The sequence below is a fragment of the Rhamphochromis longiceps genome, linkage group LG1 (genome assembly GCF_057381845.1).
Source record: "Rhamphochromis longiceps isolate RC_006_pf linkage group LG1, R_longiceps_female_GT1.1, whole genome shotgun sequence".
Lineage (NCBI taxonomy): Eukaryota > Metazoa > Chordata > Actinopteri > Cichliformes > Cichlidae > Rhamphochromis > Rhamphochromis longiceps.
The window spans coordinates 21,180,747-21,202,140 of record NC_140557.1 but is presented as its reverse complement, the minus strand read 5'-3'; the positions used below and the strand labels follow the sequence as shown (position 1 = coordinate 21,202,140).

Below are 21,394 nucleotides of genomic sequence, written 5' to 3'. Positions count from 1 at the left end.
TGGGTTGAGTAAGTATTGTCTCTTAGTATCCTTTGGGCTGTGCACAGACAGCACACATATCAATTATAAGTGCATGGGTGCTAATGATGTTCTGGGCAGTTTTAATCACCTGCTGCAGAGCCTTCTGGTACTGAGCTGTCCACACTACTATTTGGGGCTCTTTTCAGTTTGGATGCTTTCTGTTTTTTGTCTGTACAAGTTAGCAGTAACTTGGTGCTAGAACATAGAGCTTTCTTTAGTTTCTCTCATAAGCACAGTACTTACTGAGTTTCCTTTACCAGGGTGGATCCTTATAATAACGAGTCCAAGAATCCTAAAGCTGTTCATAGTTTTGAGCCATAGTTTGTTTGCCACTCTACCAGGATTATCTGTTAATTGTTACTGGTATCATCCTAAAAACATCAAAAAGTAGGCACACATAATAAAGCTGCACAACTCATTTTCAGTCAGCACTCATGAGTCAGTTTTTACAATAAGGTTATTAATGTCTACACTTTCTACTGCATCTTAAAAAAGGATTTATAGTACACTAAAGAGTAGTGTGTTCATTATTCACTGAGTGTATCTAATGCCATCTAATTTTATGTGATTATACATGGAATTATACAAGTTGTGCCACTTTAAAAATCAAACTCCTACCTGTGCTCTCAGCTTTTTGTTTCAGTTGTCGTTAGTTTGATGGCACAGGTTAGGATCAGTTGTTTATTAGATGCAATGGGTGCCTTTTCACCATCCATTAGTGCTCTTTTTTTTGCTTGCTTTTAAACAGTCATGGTTACATACTTACTTTTCACCTTTTTATACTCATATTTTGAGTGTTTTTGCCATAAATAGAAAAAAATATATATCTGTAAGCACTATTGATATCATTGTTATTTTACTTTTTTACACGCATTGTGAGAATATCATTACTTCTTTTGGCTGATGTTACTGTATGTGTAGTTATGTGAAAGCCCTGCTGGCATCAGTTAAAAATCTCCTGGCTGGTCAAACATCAGCTGATTCTTCCTCTTGGTTTTATCCAAGCGGGGAACTTCAAGTCTGCTGCGGCAAATCTTTCACCCACCGTTATGCTGTTTTACTTTCCATGCAGCGCACAAAGATATGCACAAAAACAAACAGATTCGTTAATTTGCATAGGTCATTCCAGTGCCGGATTAAAAGGGCAAAGATTAAAGGTGCATATGTATCTGAATGCAATTACATCCTGTCAGGTCTCTTCAGTTAATACGCTCACCTATGGTCTGGTTCCTGGGGGATATCTGAGAATATGCAGCTTAGGAGTTGTAGCCATGGAAACGCAGTTACAACATGGATTCATTCTCACAGAAAACAATTAACAGTGACATTTATCCACATGTGAAACATTTTGGCTGCTTGGTGAACACAAATTTCACGCCCACGTGCATTGTTCTGGCGAATCTGTTTTTCTGCTTAAACATTCTCCATTACATTTCTGGCTTGCTGTACATTGCAGGGGAAGATTCGTTTCATCTTTGGCAGGGTTTATGTTTATTTTTAACGCAAAAGTGCCTGCTTTAGCTTTTCCCTGTTTCTGCTTCTCTCTCTGTGTGTGATGTCCCACACACCCTGCAGTACTGACAGCTTCCCCTCAGCTACCTGTGGCTCACCTACAGGAGAGACAACAGAGAAAACTTTCTGTCTCAATCCTAGGGGGTGCTCAGATAGTCTCACTTCTGACAAGCTGCTTCCTTTTGCCATATGGTATTCTAAACTCAGTTGAATCCCCTGATCACATCTTGACTTGTGCCAGGAATATATTCCTCAATGTTTCATGCTTCTGTGTCGAGGGCAGAAAATAATGACAAGATGTGATAGGTTGTCTCTCAGAGCGTGCTCCCATAAGAAGCAAAAAGATGAATGTTAGACATAGAAAGAGACTGAGATATCGAGGGAAAAGAGAAAAGAGGAGGCGCGCTCAGATTTTATTTTAAGAAATGGTTTGGCATTTTGGGAAATGCGCCTATTTGCTTTTTTGTTGAGTTAGAACAAGTTCATACAATCTGCATATCTCTACAGTTTAGTGCTGTGCATCCTAGAAATCATTGGCTAAAATCACTCACAGTCAGTACAGCACTCATACTGTACCAGTTGTTACTGAATTGGTTGTTTCTACACATTTTTACTTTTTTAAAATCTGTTTCTTACCCCACTTAAAATATGGTGGTTGGGACTGAGGTTAAAGTTGAGATTTGACCTTAAACACACAGATGTAAATATTACCTTAGTTTGTGATTTGTGTTTTATCTTTTATCTATTGGAAATATGCTGTCATATTGACTAGGTCACTCTGGAAAAGAGGAATTTTAGGCCTTACAGAGACTAAAATCCAGATAAGTAAAGGACATAATAACAAAAAGCAAAACTAGACATAGTCATACTTATTGATAGTTTACTTTAAAGAAGCTATGGAAGAGATAATGATTTTTCCGTATTACAATATTTTAGATATGGGTAATAACAAAAGCATAACAATAATAAACACACAAAAAATGAAATAAAATTAACACTGGGGCAAAAAACCTGTGCCTGGTGTGGTTTTCTAAGCACTGAACCTTTCTGAGCACTTAACTGCAATAGTGACCCAAATTAATTTTGACACTGTGATTTTCAGTGTTTCGTGTCATTGACCAGTGACACTCTGGCTCAAGCTCTCAGCTCAGAAAGCTCAGAAATGATTTGACCCACAAACCCTTGTAAAATGGGATGGATGGATTTTGTTACCTTTGAAATGATCTGGAGTTTTCCGTTCCCCTCTGCGTCCAGTCTTCATGCTACAATAAGTTCTATGACATGAAAGCAGTAACCAACTTCTGACTCTGAGTAACAAGTGTGCAAATAGATATTTTTCTTTTCCTCAAAAGATCAACTGTTGTGTTAAAAAAATCATAGACTGAACTAAATTGAGGAAAGACATGCAAGAAATAAGATGACTCAAGAAATAAATTACACTTCAAATACGTGTAAATTACCAGGAACTTATCACATACTTGCAGAGGATCTGATGCAGCTTATATTCAGCAGCAGTTTTTGCTCATTACATGTCAAAATGAAAAATATAATCAGAGCTTAATTTGTTTGAAGTACACATAATTGTTCTGTTTTACTGAAAGATTGTATGTGAAAGATTACTAGCAACTGTTGCACAATCCATAATCCAAAGTCCTGTTTTGTAAAGTGCATTGCATGTTCATATAGTATTGACCTGTCAATGACAAGGTTTGCAAATCCCAAAACAAGCTTTTGTTTATCTTCATTCTGAACACTAAAAGCGTCCATAATTTACAGAAGAACAATGAACATGAAGTATCAAACAAGTCTCTGCATGACCACTGATCTGCAATTTTGCTGTGAAAACACTAGTTGGTGGTGGTCCATTCACTTACAGTCGATTAATGGCAGCATATACACTCTCAGAAATAGAGGTACGAGAGAAGAACATTTTTGTACCTATAGGTACATTTTTTTAAAATGTTCCCTTAAAAGTACAATACTGGTCTTTAAAAGTCCAGAAATGCCCCTTTAAAGGTTCAATTTGAAATAAAGTACAAATCTGTACCATTTTGACCTGTACTGCAGTGGCAGAATGTGGTAATGGGTCAGCATGGGAAAATCTGGATGGGCCTGGTTAATTGTAAAATTCATATGAGATGTGAGTGTGCTCATAAAAGCTACATGTTATAATCAAATCTGTTGGTCCTCTCCTCTGTACGTAAATTATCCTATGATGCAAAGAATATCTGTAACCTACCTTTGTGTAAGTTATGTTAAATTATATTTAAAAAAAACACACACACAATGACATGCAGGCACAACCAAATGATGTTAAAAAAAACTGGTCCATTTCCATTTTATTAAGTTCCAGTTATAATTTTTTAATGTTTTAAATCTTTCAAAAACGTGAAATCATTTTACTGTTATGTTTGGCCATTTACTTTTTTGCTTTAACTACATCCTAGAATTGTTCATTAATTGTGAGGTTTTTATGGAATTTGCAACATCAAGTTAAACCGAGGTTCTTTGGAAGTTAAAATGTCAAGCAGATTTTTATGTTACGGTGACTACATTTTGTAAGTTACAAATATAGTTCGCCAAGACAGCATAACGGTTTCTAAACAACTGCGCATTAATACCACAATGTTGTATTTTCATGTGTCAAGTTCGCAACGCGCATTAATCCCAAAGGCCGAAAAGGCAGCAGTGATGAGTGCTCCGCCTCCGCGCTGACTAGCGTTGACACAGAAAATGACTCTCAGGGGGTTATCCACGGAGGAGCTCCTTAAAAGGTTGATGGAAGAAGGCATTGATGTGTCAGACGACGAGGCGCAAAGATTTAGAGGTAAGTCGGGTGTGATTTTGTGTTTTTATAAAAATTACAACGTGTAATTTTACAGTAGAGTTAGCAAAAGTCCGAAGAGCTAGATTTAACATGGGCGAAAGCTAGCAGTTAGCTAAGTTTTAAACAAAGAAAGGTACAAATGTGGACTATTTAGACTGTTGGTGGAATGTTCAACGTCTGTCTGCCCGCGGTATTCGAGTGTTTTATCAATAAATAGTGTCGAACCGTGTAGAAAAATGTAAAAAAATCAATAATTTCTCAAAACATGCTAGTATGTAAATATAGCTATTAACAAAATCGTTTTCTAAGCAAAATTTATCCCATCTAACTTGTTTCCCGCTCAAAGGGATTTTAAACAATGGAAGGTACACATTTGTACCATTCCACCTACTTAGTGGGATTTTCGAATATGAGAGCTGTAAGCTCTGTGCAGGGAGTACACTTACTTACATTTTTATATTACCAGTTAATTTATATTAACAATTAATCAAGAGAATTAATTGTAACTTCCTTTTGGGGAATATAGACAGATTCACAATGATAGCTTATTGTTATTATTATGTTATTAAGTTTGGGAGAGATGTGGCTGTTTGTCCACGCCCATTTTTAAAAAATTAAAATCAACTTTAGCTACATTGATTTGACATTGGTCTACAACATACTATTTACGGTAATAACAATATGATTAGAAGAATTGAAGAACAGAAAAGCCCCCAGGAAAGGATAAGAGTAATCAGTGCACTGTGGGTTGTCTTTCTTATGTTTGAAACAGGTACCCAACCCACTCAGACTACATCCAGGTAATCAAAGCCCTGATTGTGAAGTATCCTTTAAGAGATGTACACGGAAATGGTTATGTGAGTACCTCTCCTTTTTTGTTTCTTTTATAGATTATATTAATATAAAGTAAGCATAATTAACTACTTATATACATTTGAAACAACTAGGACACCTGGCACAGCCAACTCAAGAGAAAGTTCAAAGCAGAACGGGCTCCCCTAATCAGCAACGAAGAAGTGAACCGGGTTAAAGAAAAGTTTGGACGCACGCAGAAACATCGGACCACAGAGGAATCCAGCAGCTCCTGTCTGAAGAGACTGAAGCCCTCTCTCGTAAGTCCTCACACCCTCAGCCTTTAAGAGCTAAGGTAACATATGTAGTCTTATTATGTTCACTGTAAAGCTAAAAGTAAACATTAATTGAAAGAAACATGTTAACAGATAACATTAACATAGAAAAAGGAACTTCACAGTTGATTTAACAAAAGTCAGCTCAACTTGCAATTCCTATTCAACATTTTTGCATTTTTTTCAAAGCATTTGGTGTACAAATTACCGCATTTCGAGTAACATTAACTTATCAGATTTTACTTATGATAATACTGATATCTGTTTTGACAAAGGATTCGTGCTTTGTGGGGGAAGATGCAGCCTCCGTTGATGCTCATATCAAGGTGCTAAATGATCAGCACAAGAAGCTACATCCTGACACAGCACTGGTGAAAGACCGCATGACAAAAACCTTTGCATGGAGACGTCGAGAGGTAGCTGAAGGAATGTGTACTGTGGACCTATTAAAGAGATATCCATTCCTGGGGACATCTGCAGGGGTAAGAATTGTTAAGATGATTGGGGAAACAGCTAATGATTTTTTGTCTCTAAATCTGATTATTATTTTCTGTACTAACTGATTAATCGATCTGTTCATTATCTTTAGAATTTTTGTTCACGGGTTAAAGCACTTTACATTTATCTCCAGTCTGTGTCTTTAAACATGTCAAAAATTTAAATCCTCAATGTAAAATGTCATTCTTTTGTCTATTCTGCTCTTTTCATTTCCAGTTGTGTTATGAGGTTGATTTAATGCATCCCTGCCAAGACAACATCTGTCGCCGCTTTAGCGAAAACTTCACTGCTGTTCTTCAAAATGTTCTTCAAATGACCAAGGATTTGCCACTGAAGAAGGTCTCGCTGGATGAGGCCTACATCTCAGCATTCTCCACCTTCTTCATGTTCAACATGACCTACCCTGCATACTTCAAGAAAACACTTGTCTTTCTTCAGAACTGCATTGTCAACATAGGAGACCAGGGAGACAAACCCCTGCCAGTAAGTGTCGCCAGGGTACTTAACCAACTCTATTAAATATGCCCCCACTCCACAAATGTTCAAAATGTTCAAAAAGGGCATTTACTCTGAGGAAGTTGATCATACATGTTGGGTTAGTACACGCACATGAGCCTCATTTCAGCAACACTTGTGGAATAAATGACTGCCAGGCAGCTTTTTCCAAGTATCACTCTTTTCGACGCCATGTGTATCGCAAACACAAACCCTCTGTTTTGAATAGCCTTGAGGTAGTTGAAGATGGATTTGAAAACCATGCACACAAAGAGGTTGAAGACCCACACACACACAGTTCAGACGAGACGCACACAGTTCAGCAGCCCACACCACCTAGTATGGACAGTTTGCTTGATAATTTAGGAGATCATTTATTTAGCTTTATTCTCAAATGTACTGAAAAAAATAACCTTCCACACTCTGTTCAGCAAGACATCGTTGATGATCTTAGTTTTCTTTTGTGTTTTTTTAAAGAAAACTACGACTCGTTTATTCGTTATCATTTGGATAAACATGGTTTCCGCCTCAGTGATTGTCCAGAACTTGAGCAGGTTTTGTCTACTTCAGATTTTTTCCAGAAAGCATGTGATTCAATTCGTTCACCATTTATGATAAAAGAACACTGCAAATCAAAAATGAACATGACAGAACCTATCAGTTACACAGTAAGAGACCATTCTGGTGTGAAAATTGGTAGTTATTCGTATGTTCCAATCCTACAGGTATTAAACAAATACTGTCAGGTGGAGGATGTGTGGGAACAAATTGTTCTGGATAACCACAGAAATCAAGATGATGATGTTTTGACTGATTACAAAGATGGCATGTATTTTAAAGACCACTCATTTTTCAAAGACCATCCTCAAGCTCTAAGACTTCATTTTTATGAAGATGAATTTGAAATTGTGAACCCACTTGGTGCAAAACGAAATAAATACAAAATCTGTGCATTTTATTATACTATAGGAAACATAAGTGGAAAACATCGCTCAAAGTTGAGTCACATTCATTTAGCCTTACTGGTTCGCCATTCACATTTAAAAGAGTGTGGGCTTGAAACTATACTTCAGCCCTTGATAACTGACTTGAAGATGCTGTCCACAGAGGGTTTCACTATCTGTGTCGATGAAGTAGAGCACATAGTTCATGCTGCTCTTGCTACCATTTCATGCGACAACCTTTCTGCTCATATGATTGGGCGTTTCTCAATGTCTTTCAATACAGGCAGAATATGCCGATTTTGTATGGCCTCGCACTCGGAGATACAACAGCACTTTTGTGAGGACCATTTTGTTATTAGAACAACCAAAGTACATGAGTACCACATAAACTGTGTGGAAAACAACCCAGAGAGTGCTGCTTTGTACGGTGTGTATGGTAACTGTACATTTGATGCACTGCCTTATTTTGATGTGACCCAGTCTCTTCCCCCAGATGTAATGCACGACTTGCTGGAGGGGGTTATTCCTTTGGTAATGAACTTGGTTATTTGTAAAGCTCACAGGGAAAAGCACATCACCATATATGAAATCAATGATGAGCTGAAAAATGTGAAGTTTGGGAGGAATGACAAGCCGAACAGCCCAGTGCCACTGACGGAAAAGATGCTTCGAAATTCTAACATAGTTGGATCAGCCAGTCAAAAATGGTGCTTTTTCAGGCTCTTGCCTTTTTTAATGGCTCCCCATGTTCCACCTGGCACTCCATATTGGCATGTGTTCTTATTATGTTCAGAAATCGTAGATCGTGTAATGGCTACAAATGTGAGAAAAGATGAGCTTGCTCATTTAAACCTGCTTATTCAAGAATTTCTTGAAATGACTACAAAAGTCTTTGGAAATGTTTTAACACCCAAGTGTCACTACCTTATTCACTACCCAAGGCTGATTTTGATGTATGGTCCTCTTCGCCCTTTATGGTGTATGAGATATGAAAGCAAGCATCAATATTTCAAAAATATAGCGAGTAAATGCAAAAACTTTGTAAACATCACTGCAACTCTTAGCAATCGTCATCAAATGAAACAGTGCTGGGAGTTTTCTTCAGGTAGGTTGCTTGTTGACTTTGAACATTCACTCAGCACAAGTGTCAGTGTGCCATTTTCATCTCTGCCAGGTGACTTACAGAATGCTCTGGAAATGAACAAAAGTTTTACAGATGTGCATTTTCAGGATAAAGTGCTTCAGCGTGTGTCTGCTATATCTGTCAGCAGTGTCAAATATGAACTTGAGGATGTTTTTGTAGTTGGCCATGTACACACTGAAGCCATACCTATATTCTTTAAAATCAAGTATATTTTGAATGTTGATACTTGTTGGGTATTGTGTGGGAAACTGTTACTTCCTCGCACTTATGAATGTCATTTCCATGCTTACCAAGTGGCAGTTGACAATGACTGGATCCTGTTCAATCCAGGAAATGAATTAGATTTTCAAGCTCTAGACACCTATTTAGTTGATGATAGACTGTTTGTGTCCTTGAGGTATTCTGTGTGACGTGATTGCAAGAACATTTTCCACTTTGTCTATATATATGACATATATATATTCTGGCTTGATGAAGTAGAGCAAAACATTTGTGTGGACAGTTTTTTAAATACATGACATCTCTGTGATCCGTCAAAACATTGTGTTCAGGTGTTTAATGTCTTTATGTGATTGTTTACTTTTTTTTAAATGAATGTATTTTTCTTAACATGTCCTATGGCAATGTATGAATGTAATCAAGGATGTATTCCTGTGGTTGTTTAAATGCTTTGATGTGATTCTATTATCGAAAATAAATAGTTAAATAACCAAATATTTTGGACTATTGGGGGTACATTTTTGTCTCTTTAGGTACGAAATAGGTTGTCGCTGGGGGGGTACCCTCATAGGTACCCTATTGTACCCTTTTCAAGGGAACATTTCTGTACTATAGTTTGAAGGTACATTTATGTCTTAGGAAAGTACATGATTGTACTTCAGATGGTACAACTTTATAAGGTACAAAAATGTACCAAGCCTAAAGGGTACAGAAATGTCCTTCAAAAAGGAACACCCCCAGCGACAAGCATTTGTACCCTTTTTGGTACACTTTGGTACCCCTATTTCTGAGAGTGTAAGGAACTGCCGGAACAGTTACTGTGAACTGCGTTTATGTGACGTGCAGGTCATTTCCAGTGAGGTAAATGTCAGGTTACAGCGTTAAGTTATAACATAGGGTTTTACTAGGGTTTTGTGGTTAACCATTAGCAGCTGTCACCATGCTGAGATTGGGTAAGGTTTACAGGGTTATAGTTACAGCGCTTTTTTCTGCTAATGTGGAAACATTTCTTTCCCTTTCTCTATGGCTTTTTACATTTTTGTTTGTTTTTAAATTGGTTTCCTTCCCTGAGCTGCCTTTGTGATTGCCTGATCGGTCCCGATTAGTTTCACCTGTTCCTTGTTACCTTGCCCTCCTGCCTTAATTAGCTCATGTGCTTTCTTAGGTCTTTGTCAGCTCATCTGTAACCATTACCTGTGTTCCACGTCTGTGCTTCTTGCCTTTGTCCCTCATGCTATTTTATGCTAGTGTTTTTTTTCTAGACTTTATTATAACATTTGTTGAATTTAGTAATTTTTGTTAATGATGCTCAGCTTCATATTTGCAGTTATTTTTTCTGTCCTCCCTTTTATAACACATAGAAAATTACTTAAAAATACACAAAATTGTTATTTTCTTCTTAAACAAAGAGTGAAATCATTATTCATTAATCTCTACAAGAAATGTCCCACAACATAAACAAAGGTTTCAGCAGCATTATGTCGGACTTTAAGTTTGAACTGTGTGGGGAAAAAAGAAAGAAAAATCAATTTAATCAGTAAAGCAGGGAGAAAAACGGTGGGGAGTCAGGAACTCAAATGTTTTTGCTGGACACATTTTCACCTAGAGAGCCACTTCATTTACTCAACTGTAAACACATTTCCTTCAGTGCCCTGTGGTTCATGTTAGTTATTAAAAATATCTGATATATACTTGTACAAGATAAAATCAGAGCTGCTAAGTTTAAATTGAAGAAAACTTTTCTCACTATGCGGAACGCCAGAAAAAAAAAGTTAAAAGTCAATTTTTGCTCGTGTTAAAAGTCAGTTTTTAATTCCCATAGCACGAGAAGTGTAATTTTGCAAATGCTATATCTCAAAGGGAAGACAGGCATATTATCACTGTGGCTTCATCAAAACCAGGCCAGCGCTTTTCTGAGAAACTGAATGTGACTCATTGATTCTCAGACAAGAGCAGCTCCACAGCTCCATCTCTGTGGGATACATTTAGATGTAGCTACATCTCCACATTTACAGGAATTTAATTCTCTGCTGTGTACTTTGTAAACCCTTTATTGAGTTATTTTGAGGCACACGATTATGTGCTAAATCAACAAGGGTGAAATATGCATTAAATACAATGAATTTTAGCAAATATCCAAACAAAGAACCCCTATTAACAGACATGCCCAGCTTAAAGGTGAAAGGAAGGTTTACAGAGTGCATCAGCGGGCAATCAAGACAAGAGCTCTGCTAAAAGAAGATAAAAGCAATGTGCATGGGAACACTGTTTTAGAGTTCTTTCATTCAAAAATTCAAGCGTGCCGAGGCTCTCTTATTGCATATATTAGGACGTGTTAGTGGGGAAGTCCTTTTGATGAAAGTGGGTTTCCATGTATATTTAATGCCATGGTTTGCTGAGCTCTGCTTGAATGTGAATAGTAACGAGGACTGGCATGTTGGAAGCAGTCTGTGCCACTCGCCTCGTCCCCAGGTGCCTACAGTTAGACTAGATAGCTGCCCCATTTCTCCGCTTCTGCCCCAGCATTTATCAGTACAAACTGACAAGATCACTGCCGTAGCTCTGTACCTTTTAAATGTTCTATGTGTGTGTCTTAGTTAGAGTTAAATAAAAGGTCTCTTTGAAGGTCAAATCTCAACATAGAGCAAAATTTCAGCCTCAGCATCTTGTTGTTGTTCTTTTTAACTGGTCCTTCTTTAGAAAGCTCGGACGCTGTTATTTAATTTTTTTCCTTAGCAGTGCAGCTTTCTCTCTTACATTGTCACCATTGTCTCATATTAACCTCCAGGTAAACTTGTCTTCTTATGTAGAGACATTAGAGTGAGGCTATTTGCAAATATATCACATATACACATAACACACACAGCAAATATTTTAAAGTATAGATTTCGGAAGATTTATGCCAGCATTACCCCAAATTACAAGTAAATCAGTGTGTCACAGCAACTCCAAGTGTTTGGATTGATTGATTGGACCAGTCGGAGGACCACGGTTTTGTGTTTTGGTAGGTTTGCTGTCAGGCAATTGATGATGCTCTATAGTTCAAAAAGTTTGTGCTACATCTAATTGGGTCAGTTTGCCGAGTGGCTTCTTTAATGTTTAATCTTCCTTGTTGTTGACAGGTAGCAAAAACACATTTTTAAACAACTAAACTGCAATTCTTCCATCCCCAAGTGAAAGCCCCAACATGTTTTCAGCAGGTGTCTGAAACCTAAACAAAACCATTAGCAAACCATTTCCTGAAAGAAAGTGATTTGCAAAAAATTCAGAAAATGGTCTCAGAGTTCAAAGTGACACCATCACAGTGCTTACTTTTTCCAACCAACAGCCTAAAGCTGGAATTACTGAAATGGAGTGGAGCCCATTTGCATGTTTAAAAAGTGGCAACTGTGAAATTTTGCAGCATTTGTATATACAATTCAATCTGAAGAGAGATTTTTCAGTTTTTGTGATGCCACTCTGAGGAAATTTATACAAAAACGTCTAGTTAAACATTGTCTGTCTTGCCTTGTGTTCCTCTGTCTGACAGATGGTTTTGAGAGTGTTTGAACTCCCAACAGTTATCTCTGTTATCTGTGCCACTTCCAGTATTTCTGTATTTGTGATTTCTAAATCTAACAGGGGTCTGCATTATGAAAGAGGATTTGGTCTTACCCAGGCAACTTCAGGGTTAACCCTGGGTTTTCCTTATTGTCACCATGGTAACTTATGTTGCAGGCCTAACCTGCTCCAAAGCAGATCGTGTTCCTAGATTAAGAGATAGAAAATTACCACTTGCTGAACAATTAGAGCTCAAAAAAATCCTGTTACCATTCCTGGAAGTCCCCCAGACTTCTGTGCACAGATAAAACAAAGGTCTAAAGTGTTTTAATATCATCTAAAGTCTTTGTATTTCCCTGATGAGCAGCAGTACGATGTTTAGAGAAGATAAACACAACTCTTTGATTTCGTTTCCTGTTTGCTGAAAAAAATATTTTTTTTATTTTTAAACTACAACTGATATTTAGATGGGCATAACATCTTATGCTCATCAAAATATCAGTTTAATGAATAACTCCATCAGATTTTCCTGTGATTTAATGACAAAGTACTGGTACTCTTAACTTCTACAATTAGCATTTTGCCCAACTTTCCTCCTGGATTCAAAGAAACAATGTTATTAATTAAGTAGGTCTCTTCCAGTCTTAACATCAAAATTGTTTGGATTGCGCACATTTATGCAGCACTTTTAACGGTAAATGACTGTAAAGTGCTTTTCCTCATGACACAGTACTAGCAGTGTAACAAAAGTGTCTAACTTCTTGATGTTTTTCTAATATCATAGTTTTATCTTCCTGTTTAGGATCAATCACACCTCTGCCTGTGGACCGTTTTTGTAATAAGTCAGATGATGCCAACGCTAACCCCTTCCACGTGAGTGCACTTGTAGCTAGATTGAAAAACTCTGGGTTAAATTATCAAGCTGACAACCGCCTTTGTGTAACTGCTTAGCCTGACTGACAAGTTAGAGCAATTGAAGCCAATAATGGAAAGTTATCCTGGGTGTGTTGAGCTTTGTAGCACAGTGTGTATACAGTCTTTTTTGATTTTTAAAATCCTGTCCTGTCTGCCAGCTTTTGCAATCAGAATTGTGATCTAAATGCATTTTGGTTCCAAACACACTTTGCTTCAGCAAGAACAGCTATATAAAATCTCTACAGGCTCCTGTTGTTCATGTGAATCTTTTATCTCCTTATTTAATCATTTCTATTTGTGTTATTTCACTTATTACACTATATGTTGTATGTCGATGTCTAAGGCAGGACAGGCAGGAAAAAAAAGAAGCAGAGGGGGGGATGGGGGAGATATAATAAAATGATAAAGCACAAATAGAAGTGCACAGTGTATCGCCGACTGGTGTTGCTGTAAGAAAAGCCAAACACACAGCTACTGGAACACATAAATCAAAAAATATATAGATACATAAATCAACAGTCTTCTTGTAGTGTGAGTGTGTGTGGGCACGTCCCAGGGCCTCGGGGGGCACACCCCACCCTACCCTCTGGGGTCACCCAAGGCCCTGTGTGAAATGTGTTTGTTGATTTGATTGTAAGCTTGAATCCTCCATCCATCCATCCATTCTCTTCCGCTTATCCTTTTCAGGGTCGCGGGGGCGCTGGAGCCTATCCCAGCTTGAATCCTTTCAGCTGATAATTACTGCTAGATTGACCTGTTATTTCAAATACTGGCCTCGAAAAAAAAAAGGCACTGCACTCTATAATTATTAGGCGTTATTTCAACGTTATATATTACAAATATTCAAAAATATTTACATTTAGAAAATATCAATTTCAGATTTATTCCAATATTTTCCACAACTGTACAGCTCAATCGCATAATAAACCTACAAACCCGAGACACTAAAATAAAAAATAATTACAGCAGGGACAGATTCTGAAAGCTTGCTACACAGTAGCAAATATTAACAAGTACCCATTACATATTTGAAGTCAACGAAAATCTGACTGTACTGTATTTACCACAAAATATACTAAATATACTACATTGCCAGATCTGAAAAATATCTGCCAACTATGGCTGTTCCTTTAGGCAAAATAAAATGTTTAACATTTATGATGTGATGTCGACCGGCTCTTTAGAAGACATCGTGGCTCTCAAAATGAGTGCTCCCGCTTCCCAGACTTTCACACACAGAGACTCACACTTGCATACACAAATGCACACAAAAGAGACGACTTCATTCAGTCCAGTTGCTATTGACTCCAGTGTTTCCTTCGGCAGTCAGTCATAGGGAGCTGCTAAACAGCACATTTGTGATGAACCATTTCTGTCCAGTGCATTTCTGCAGAGCCAGTTGGTAGCCAAACTCATTGTCACTGCTTGCTACAAGCTCTAGGCATCTCTTTGATTTCCTGTTTTGAATGGATCCTCCCTGAAAAGATAAAAGCAGGCTGGTTAAAATTGTGCCAGAATCCAGAAGAGACAAAAAAATGTGTGCACAATATAACCTGCCTCTTTTTAAACCCACACTGCTGTGAATGGTTATAGATGTAAGCTACTGAGGAGCCCTAAGCTGGGGTTTTTTTTTTTTGGCTGATTCACACCATCCTCACTGGGCCACCAGATAGCATCAGCATGGTTAAGGGCAAAAACAGCAACGTGATTACCAGCTTTGTCATTAGCCTTTTTCCTAGCAAGGCTCTGGATAAAAAAGGCTTGACTCAAAAGAGGAAAACGAGACACAAACACAACAACAGACATCCCAGACAAACAGGAAGAGAAATTGAAACCAGGGCATGAAGGACACAAACACCTCATATTAGGTTTCAGAGCTATTACAATATTGTTTAAAAAAACACCTTCATTTAATAGACAAGTCTTTGATTTATTGGAGGATGGGACATATGGAGGAAGAGCAAAAACTAAGGTCCAGCAATTTATAAACTTTAATATGACATCTGCTGCCAGAGTCTGAACAGAATGAGACCATCAGCTCAGTAAAAATATTGAAGCATGTCTTCATGAAATGAGGCAGGATTTTCTCATTACAGTGTCAGGGCTGACAAAGGGCAAGTGACTGAAGAGGAGGCCTTCAACAGTCAATACAGTGTGGAGAGGGCTGTGTGGGGAGAGCTCTTTTCAGTGCTATGAGAGGAATGCAAAGGGATGTGGGAGGAAAAAGACCCAAGGATTGGACAGCCTGTACAGACCTGGTGCTAAATTATTCTTTCAATGTCTTCACGAGTTTTGGCCCATGTGTGAAGTCCAAGAGACATTTTTACAGATAGCAGATTTGCAGTAACTCTGGAAGTGGACATTTAAAGACCATTAAGACATGCACCACCCGATGGGGCACTGTGTGGCACAATGAAGGAAATAACCTAAAGGATTGGAGCTGTATAGGCACAGATCCCCATTCCTGATATAGAAACAGAATATTTTATATGACAACAGCCTGCTATTCATTTAAGATACTGTTAAGATATGATTTGCAAGGTCAAATCTCATAATGAAATCTGACTACAGAAGCAAAAAATGGAAAATGAGCTCTATTACTTCCAGTTTCAGCCCTATGCTCATCATCAGGGTGCTCGAACCCCAGTAAACAGGACCTACACCGAGATATGATTATTGCTATTATTTAATAAGGTGGCTTTGTTTTAGTGTAACCAGCCATTGCACTAACTTACCCACAGTATCCTAAATTCTCACTGCTTACATAACAGTTAATGTCTAATAAGCTTAGACTTCAAATATAGAGAACAATGGCTGCTCTATTTAGAGCAGACACCTTCAAACTGTCAGGTTTCCCTAACCAAGAAGAGGAGGATTTTTTCCACAGGAGGGGGAGGGGGGCATTAAACACGAGGCACAGCTATTGCATGAGGTGAAGGGTACCAGAGGGGCACACATGTCTTCTCCATAAGCAGATATAGCGACAGCTGTAGCTGTGATACGATGTAGAAGAATATTGCAACAAATAATTTGGTATTTCCCGTGGGCTGACTGCATTGAGGGGGTGTGCAGTAGCAATATAACCCCCCAAAACACTTTTCCCTTTTCATTTATTTTTATTTTTTCAGGTTACGTTTGTGTCATTCTGAACATCACACTATTTGAGGTTTGTTTATAAATGTTCTCTGATTTTTGAAATGAAAGCTGGGATTAAAGCCCGTCCTCCTGTGTCAGGTTGTACATCTGTAAGGCTGAAGTACAACATGCTTCCAGTCCACAGGCAGTCTGTGGACGGCCCATCTACTTGCAGAGATGTTGTCAATCATGCACAAAGTATGTGACACAATTGGTCTGTCGCCTATTCTTGCTTTTGCTGTTTCTGGTCCATCAGGCAGCCTTAGAGAAGAGCGAAGTTAGAACATATAAGAAGCTGAAGTGAAATAAAATATAAAAAGCACTGAAAGGTTTGCACAGTGACTACCACTGTCTGCATTTGTCATGCTGTATTTTTTGATTTTTGATATATTTTTTTTTAGTCATGCTTCACTCTCTTTCCTATTCCGACCCACTTGTCAACCAATCAGAATTCAACAATAGACAGCATCATCCACATTCAGGAATGTGCAGGAAAATACCTCTCTCTTAGCTAACTATATGGAAATCCATTTACAAATGGACACCATAAATTATGCAGAAGAGCTGAGGGGTGTATTATGAAGCGAGGTTGCTTAGGAAGCTATGCCACAAAAAATGTCTCTCTTTTTACCTGGCTGAATCACCATGGTAACTAATGCTGAACACATAACCTGTTTGGGAGCATTCTACTATCCTCCCAACACTACGGCTACTAAAACCACTGAATGAAGCGCAAAATGTGCATATCAATGTCGTGGGAGTGGTGATGCAGATATCATAAGTGATGTTATATTTCATTCTAATCTGGTTTTAAGTCTCTTAACAGAGAACACACAAAAAAAGATTAGAATGATCTGCCAATATGTCCACAATGTCTTCCTTGTGTCTCTTTCCTCTTCAAATGTGTCCAGATTAGAGTTTCAGAGCTCTAATGTGCAGTACTGAGAGCACACTCAGTGCTCAGCGAGTGATAAAATAATAAAACTTGAAATAAAATGCTTATTATACTGCTCTGTGTAATATTAACAAGATCAATGATTTTCTGCAGCATTATCCTATTTGTAAGTATTGCATTTTACTATTTTTTTAATGACCACTTTATCATCAGCATCTTTTTTATCATTTTTTTTGCTGATGAAACATCAAATGCCAGCACGGTGGCACGGTGGTTAGCACTGTTGCTGCACAGCAAGAAGGTCCTGAGTTCAATTCCAACACCAGGCCAGGGTCTTTCTGTGTGGAGTTTGCATGTTCTCCCCGTGTTTGTGTGGGTTCTCTCCGGGTACTCCGGCTTCCTCCCACCGTCCAAAGACATGCAGCTTGTGAGGATAGGTTAATTGGATAATCCAAATTGGTGTGAATGTTCGAATGAATGTGAGTGCGAATGGTTGTTTGTCCCTGTGTGTTGGCCCTGCGACAGACTGGCGACCTGTCCAGGGTGTACCCTGCCTCTCGCCCTATGAAAGCTGGGATAGGCTCCAGCGCCCCCCGCGACCCTGAAAAGGATAAGCGGAAGCGAATGGATGGATGGAAACATCAAATGACATGTGAAACTCAGAGCTTGAAGCACTAAACTGGGTTTAACAGAGAAAGTTGATAATGACCTTCATAAGCCCATTATCTCCAGCTGGAGTTTTAGTTTTTATCAAACTAGCTAAGGCTAAAAAAAGTGGTATGAATAAAAAACAAAAAGATTTTGTTGTAAAACAAAGGGGGCCTAGCAAAAAAAGTTTGGGAACCACTGAATTAACCTAACATGCATGTCTTTGGCCCAAAAATTACCAGTTAAAACATGTAAACTCCAGATTTACAGTGTGTTAAAAAATAAGATAAAATAATGATAAAACTTAGGGTATGTTCATACCTTTATAAATGTCTTTTTTGGATAATTATATAAATGCAATTGTAACTTAATCTGGGGATGCAGCTATTGTTCTGGCTCTTGCATGGAGGGATGACATATTTATTCTTATTCATGCCTGCAAAACAATTATCCCATTGATTTGCAAACTGGGAAAACAGGTGTCAATAAACACAATGCAAGACTTATTGGAATTGCTGAACAAACCAAAGACCTGGGCGATGATTCACAGAGCTGGAACTTGGCCATTATAAAAGCCAGAATCACTGTAAATCTGTAACACTGGGTGATAAAAGTAGAAACTCGGGGTTTTAATCAGCCAACTTGTCTACATGAAATCTTGGTACGCCTTCTTAAAATGTGTGGATACATATCATAGACAGGGCGGCTGATACTTGAATTGTAACAGTGATTTAAAAAAAATGCATCGCCCACAAATTATACAACCAAACCAAACTCTACGATTTAAGTTTTGTTTTTAATCTACCACCATGTGAGTAATCTACATGAAAGCAAACAATTCATTTATTTCTCAAACTGAGGACAATGGAAATCACACTGTGGCTAATGAGAGGCTTTTAGAGTGAGTAAAGGAGGTGAGGCAATTTTCCACATTTCATTAGAAAGAGATTAAAAATATCTTTATCTAACCAGGTTTTGTGCAGAACAGTGCAGCATTTGAATTAAGATAAATCAAAGTTTTTTCCCTCTTATTTGCAGAGCACTCCTTTCAGAGTTGGAGAAGCTGCATCAAGGCAATCTATTTCTGCTGAAGTTTGACTCCTTGTGCAGCTAAAACTGTGTCAATAATTGATGGCACATTTCAGAGACGTATGCTCCAGCCTGGCTGATATGCCCTCATTCCACTTACTAAATTATACAAAGTTAACTAAAACTGCCACGTTAAGATCAACAAGGGAATGTGTGACATATGATCTTGAGCGTGTGTCTGTTATGCCAAACCAAACAGACACAGGTCTAGAGGCACTGGAGTGAAAACTGTGCTGTCCTTGTTACAGCAAGCCTCTTTAAAAGCACTATTTTGGGATTTTATACATAAAAATGAATCTGATTGTACTCTGACAGCAAAGCAGAGGATATGTGGAGCCAAATGAAAGCACAAAGTAAATCAAAATCCCCCCAGTTCTATTGAAATACCACTGAGCTACTAATGGAGTGAGACAGTCATTAATTTTCAGTGAGTCTTTGTGTCCAAATTAGCTGAAGAGAACTTAAATTGTAAATTAGCCACCTACATGATTATAATATTTTCCTGAATACTTAAACTGATGCTTGAAGTCTAAAACCAAACAGTTGACTGTGCGGACTGTAGATTTTAGGGGATCCAAGATGCATAACGCAGGAGACAGAGAAGCGAGCATTTTATAGTGAGAACCACATCCAAAAAACACAAAGAGAAAAGCAATCCAAGCACAGACACAAAAGAGGAACACACACTGGACTTAGAAAATGACATGACAAAGGACAAGGGGAAGACAGGTCTATGTACTTTAAATGGAATGTCAGATTTTAAGTGCTCCCTTAATTATTTTTCAATTCAGTTTTATTTATATAGCGCCAAATCACAACGGCAGCCGCCTTAAGGTGATTTATGTTGTAAGGTAAACACCCTACAATAATACAGAGAAAACCCCAACAATCAGATCATACCATGTGAGCCAGCTACTTGGTGACAGTAGGAAGAAAAAACCTCAATTTTAACACCACAAACTACGAAAACAAAATGGGAAATAACAAAAAGACCCAACTAAATACTTAGACAAGAAAAATAACACTGAACAAAGAAAACGTTGAGAAAAAAGGTAATAATATCCCAAAACTGAAAAGCAATACAGCAATAATAAAACCAAGACAGGGATTTCAAAATAAAACCATTACAAGAATTCAAACCCCAAAACGGATGAGTCAAAACTTTAAATACTACAATATAGAAAACCCAAACTTACATATATAGACGAATGATTCAGCACTCAGAGATAGCGCACGGCCCTGGAACCAGGACACCATTAACACTTAAACTAAACTAAGTGTGTGAATGCCCTTTTTCTGCTATGACACCATTTTTACAAAACTATAAACACAACTTTCTTTCACAGGCTCGAGAAAAACATCCCATGGATGTGAATAAAGTCTGATGGCCTGACCAACAAGGAAGGTGAGATTAAGCTTCATTGATTCTGGGTTTTTTTTCCTGTTTTTTTTTTTTTTTTTTAGTACAGTTTCTTTGACTTTCTTCTCAGGCACTTTCTATTGTTTGAGGGGATTTACTGAAACCTCTTTTCCTCTTATGTTCATACACATACACATTTTAATATCTGCGTGTATCTGTGTTTACCACAGAACAATTGTCACTGCTATGTGTTGCAAAATGAATGAACAACAGCCACAATTTATACTTTCAGTGAAAATTTGGTGCTAAAATGATGGATGGTAATAATGTGATGAGTTTTCCAGGAAGTGTTTGGAAGAGCTATTTAAGGCTTTTTCTGAAGATCTGTGCTGTGGGTTTCTTTTTTACCTGAGTGAAGAGCCAGTGGAGTTTCATACGCTTTTCTGCAGCATAGCTGCACTCAATGAGGCGGGGTCTGCTATTCACATCCACCAGGCACTTGTTGTCATCGTCATCAATGGTGGGACTGAGGAGCCCGATGTGGAGCCGCTGAGTACTGGTGTAGTAAACATTCTGAAATAAACACAAAACCCAGCTATAAGCAAACTGCATGCTCCTTTACTGTGCATGTTCAGACTGGCGTGGTTGGCCCTTCTCCAGCTGTATATGCTATACAGGTGTTAAACTATGCAGCAAATGAGGCTTGCTCTTGGGTTTTCTTTCAGTATGAAAGAGAGATCTGTGAGGCTGATTTACATGCATTAAAGATGCATATTTATACTGCTTTCCTGACTGAACACAGGCTAAAAGATAGACGAGGCGAGGCAACAAAAGAAGCTCATTGTTAATTCAGGAATTGGGGGGGGAGAGAAATAATTGTGCTTTCTCTGATGGAAACCTTCCCAACAGCTTTTTTCCAAGGGAAAATGTTTGCTCATATTAAGCTGACAAAGCTGTAAATCATTTGCAAGAATGAAGCAAAGGAACGAGTTATGTATTCACTGACACAAAACTTGCTTTGGTTT

General features: G+C 38.1%; 2 protein-coding genes across 2 annotated transcripts in view; one reads left to right on the top strand and one right to left on the bottom strand.

The window, feature by feature from the left end:
* The first annotated feature begins 4,266 nt into the window (after positions 1 to 4,266).
* Positions 4,267 to 6,507, top strand: LOC146678672 (sterile alpha motif domain-containing protein 3-like). The gene is made up of 6 exons (XM_085413344.1): positions 4,267 to 4,360; positions 4,707 to 4,725; positions 5,133 to 5,217; positions 5,308 to 5,472; positions 5,763 to 5,969; positions 6,202 to 6,507. The coding sequence occupies exons 1-6, from the start codon at positions 4,267 to 4,269 to the stop codon at positions 6,502 to 6,504; spliced, it is 873 nt and encodes a 290-aa protein (XP_085269470.1). The 3' UTR covers positions 6,505 to 6,507.
* Positions 6,508 to 14,164: 7,657 nt separating this feature from the next.
* Positions 14,165 to 21,394, bottom strand: part of galnt18b (UDP-N-acetyl-alpha-D-galactosamine:polypeptide N-acetylgalactosaminyltransferase 18b) — a 102,389-nt gene continuing 95,159 nt past the window's right edge. The window contains exons 10-11 of the mRNA XM_085402246.1: positions 20,778 to 20,942; positions 14,165 to 14,719 (exon numbers count right to left, since the gene is read on the bottom strand). Coding sequence (XP_085258372.1) covers positions 14,573 to 14,719; positions 20,778 to 20,942 — 312 coding nt within the window. The 3' untranslated portion in view covers positions 14,165 to 14,572. The remainder of the gene's footprint in view (positions 14,720 to 20,777; positions 20,943 to 21,394) is intronic.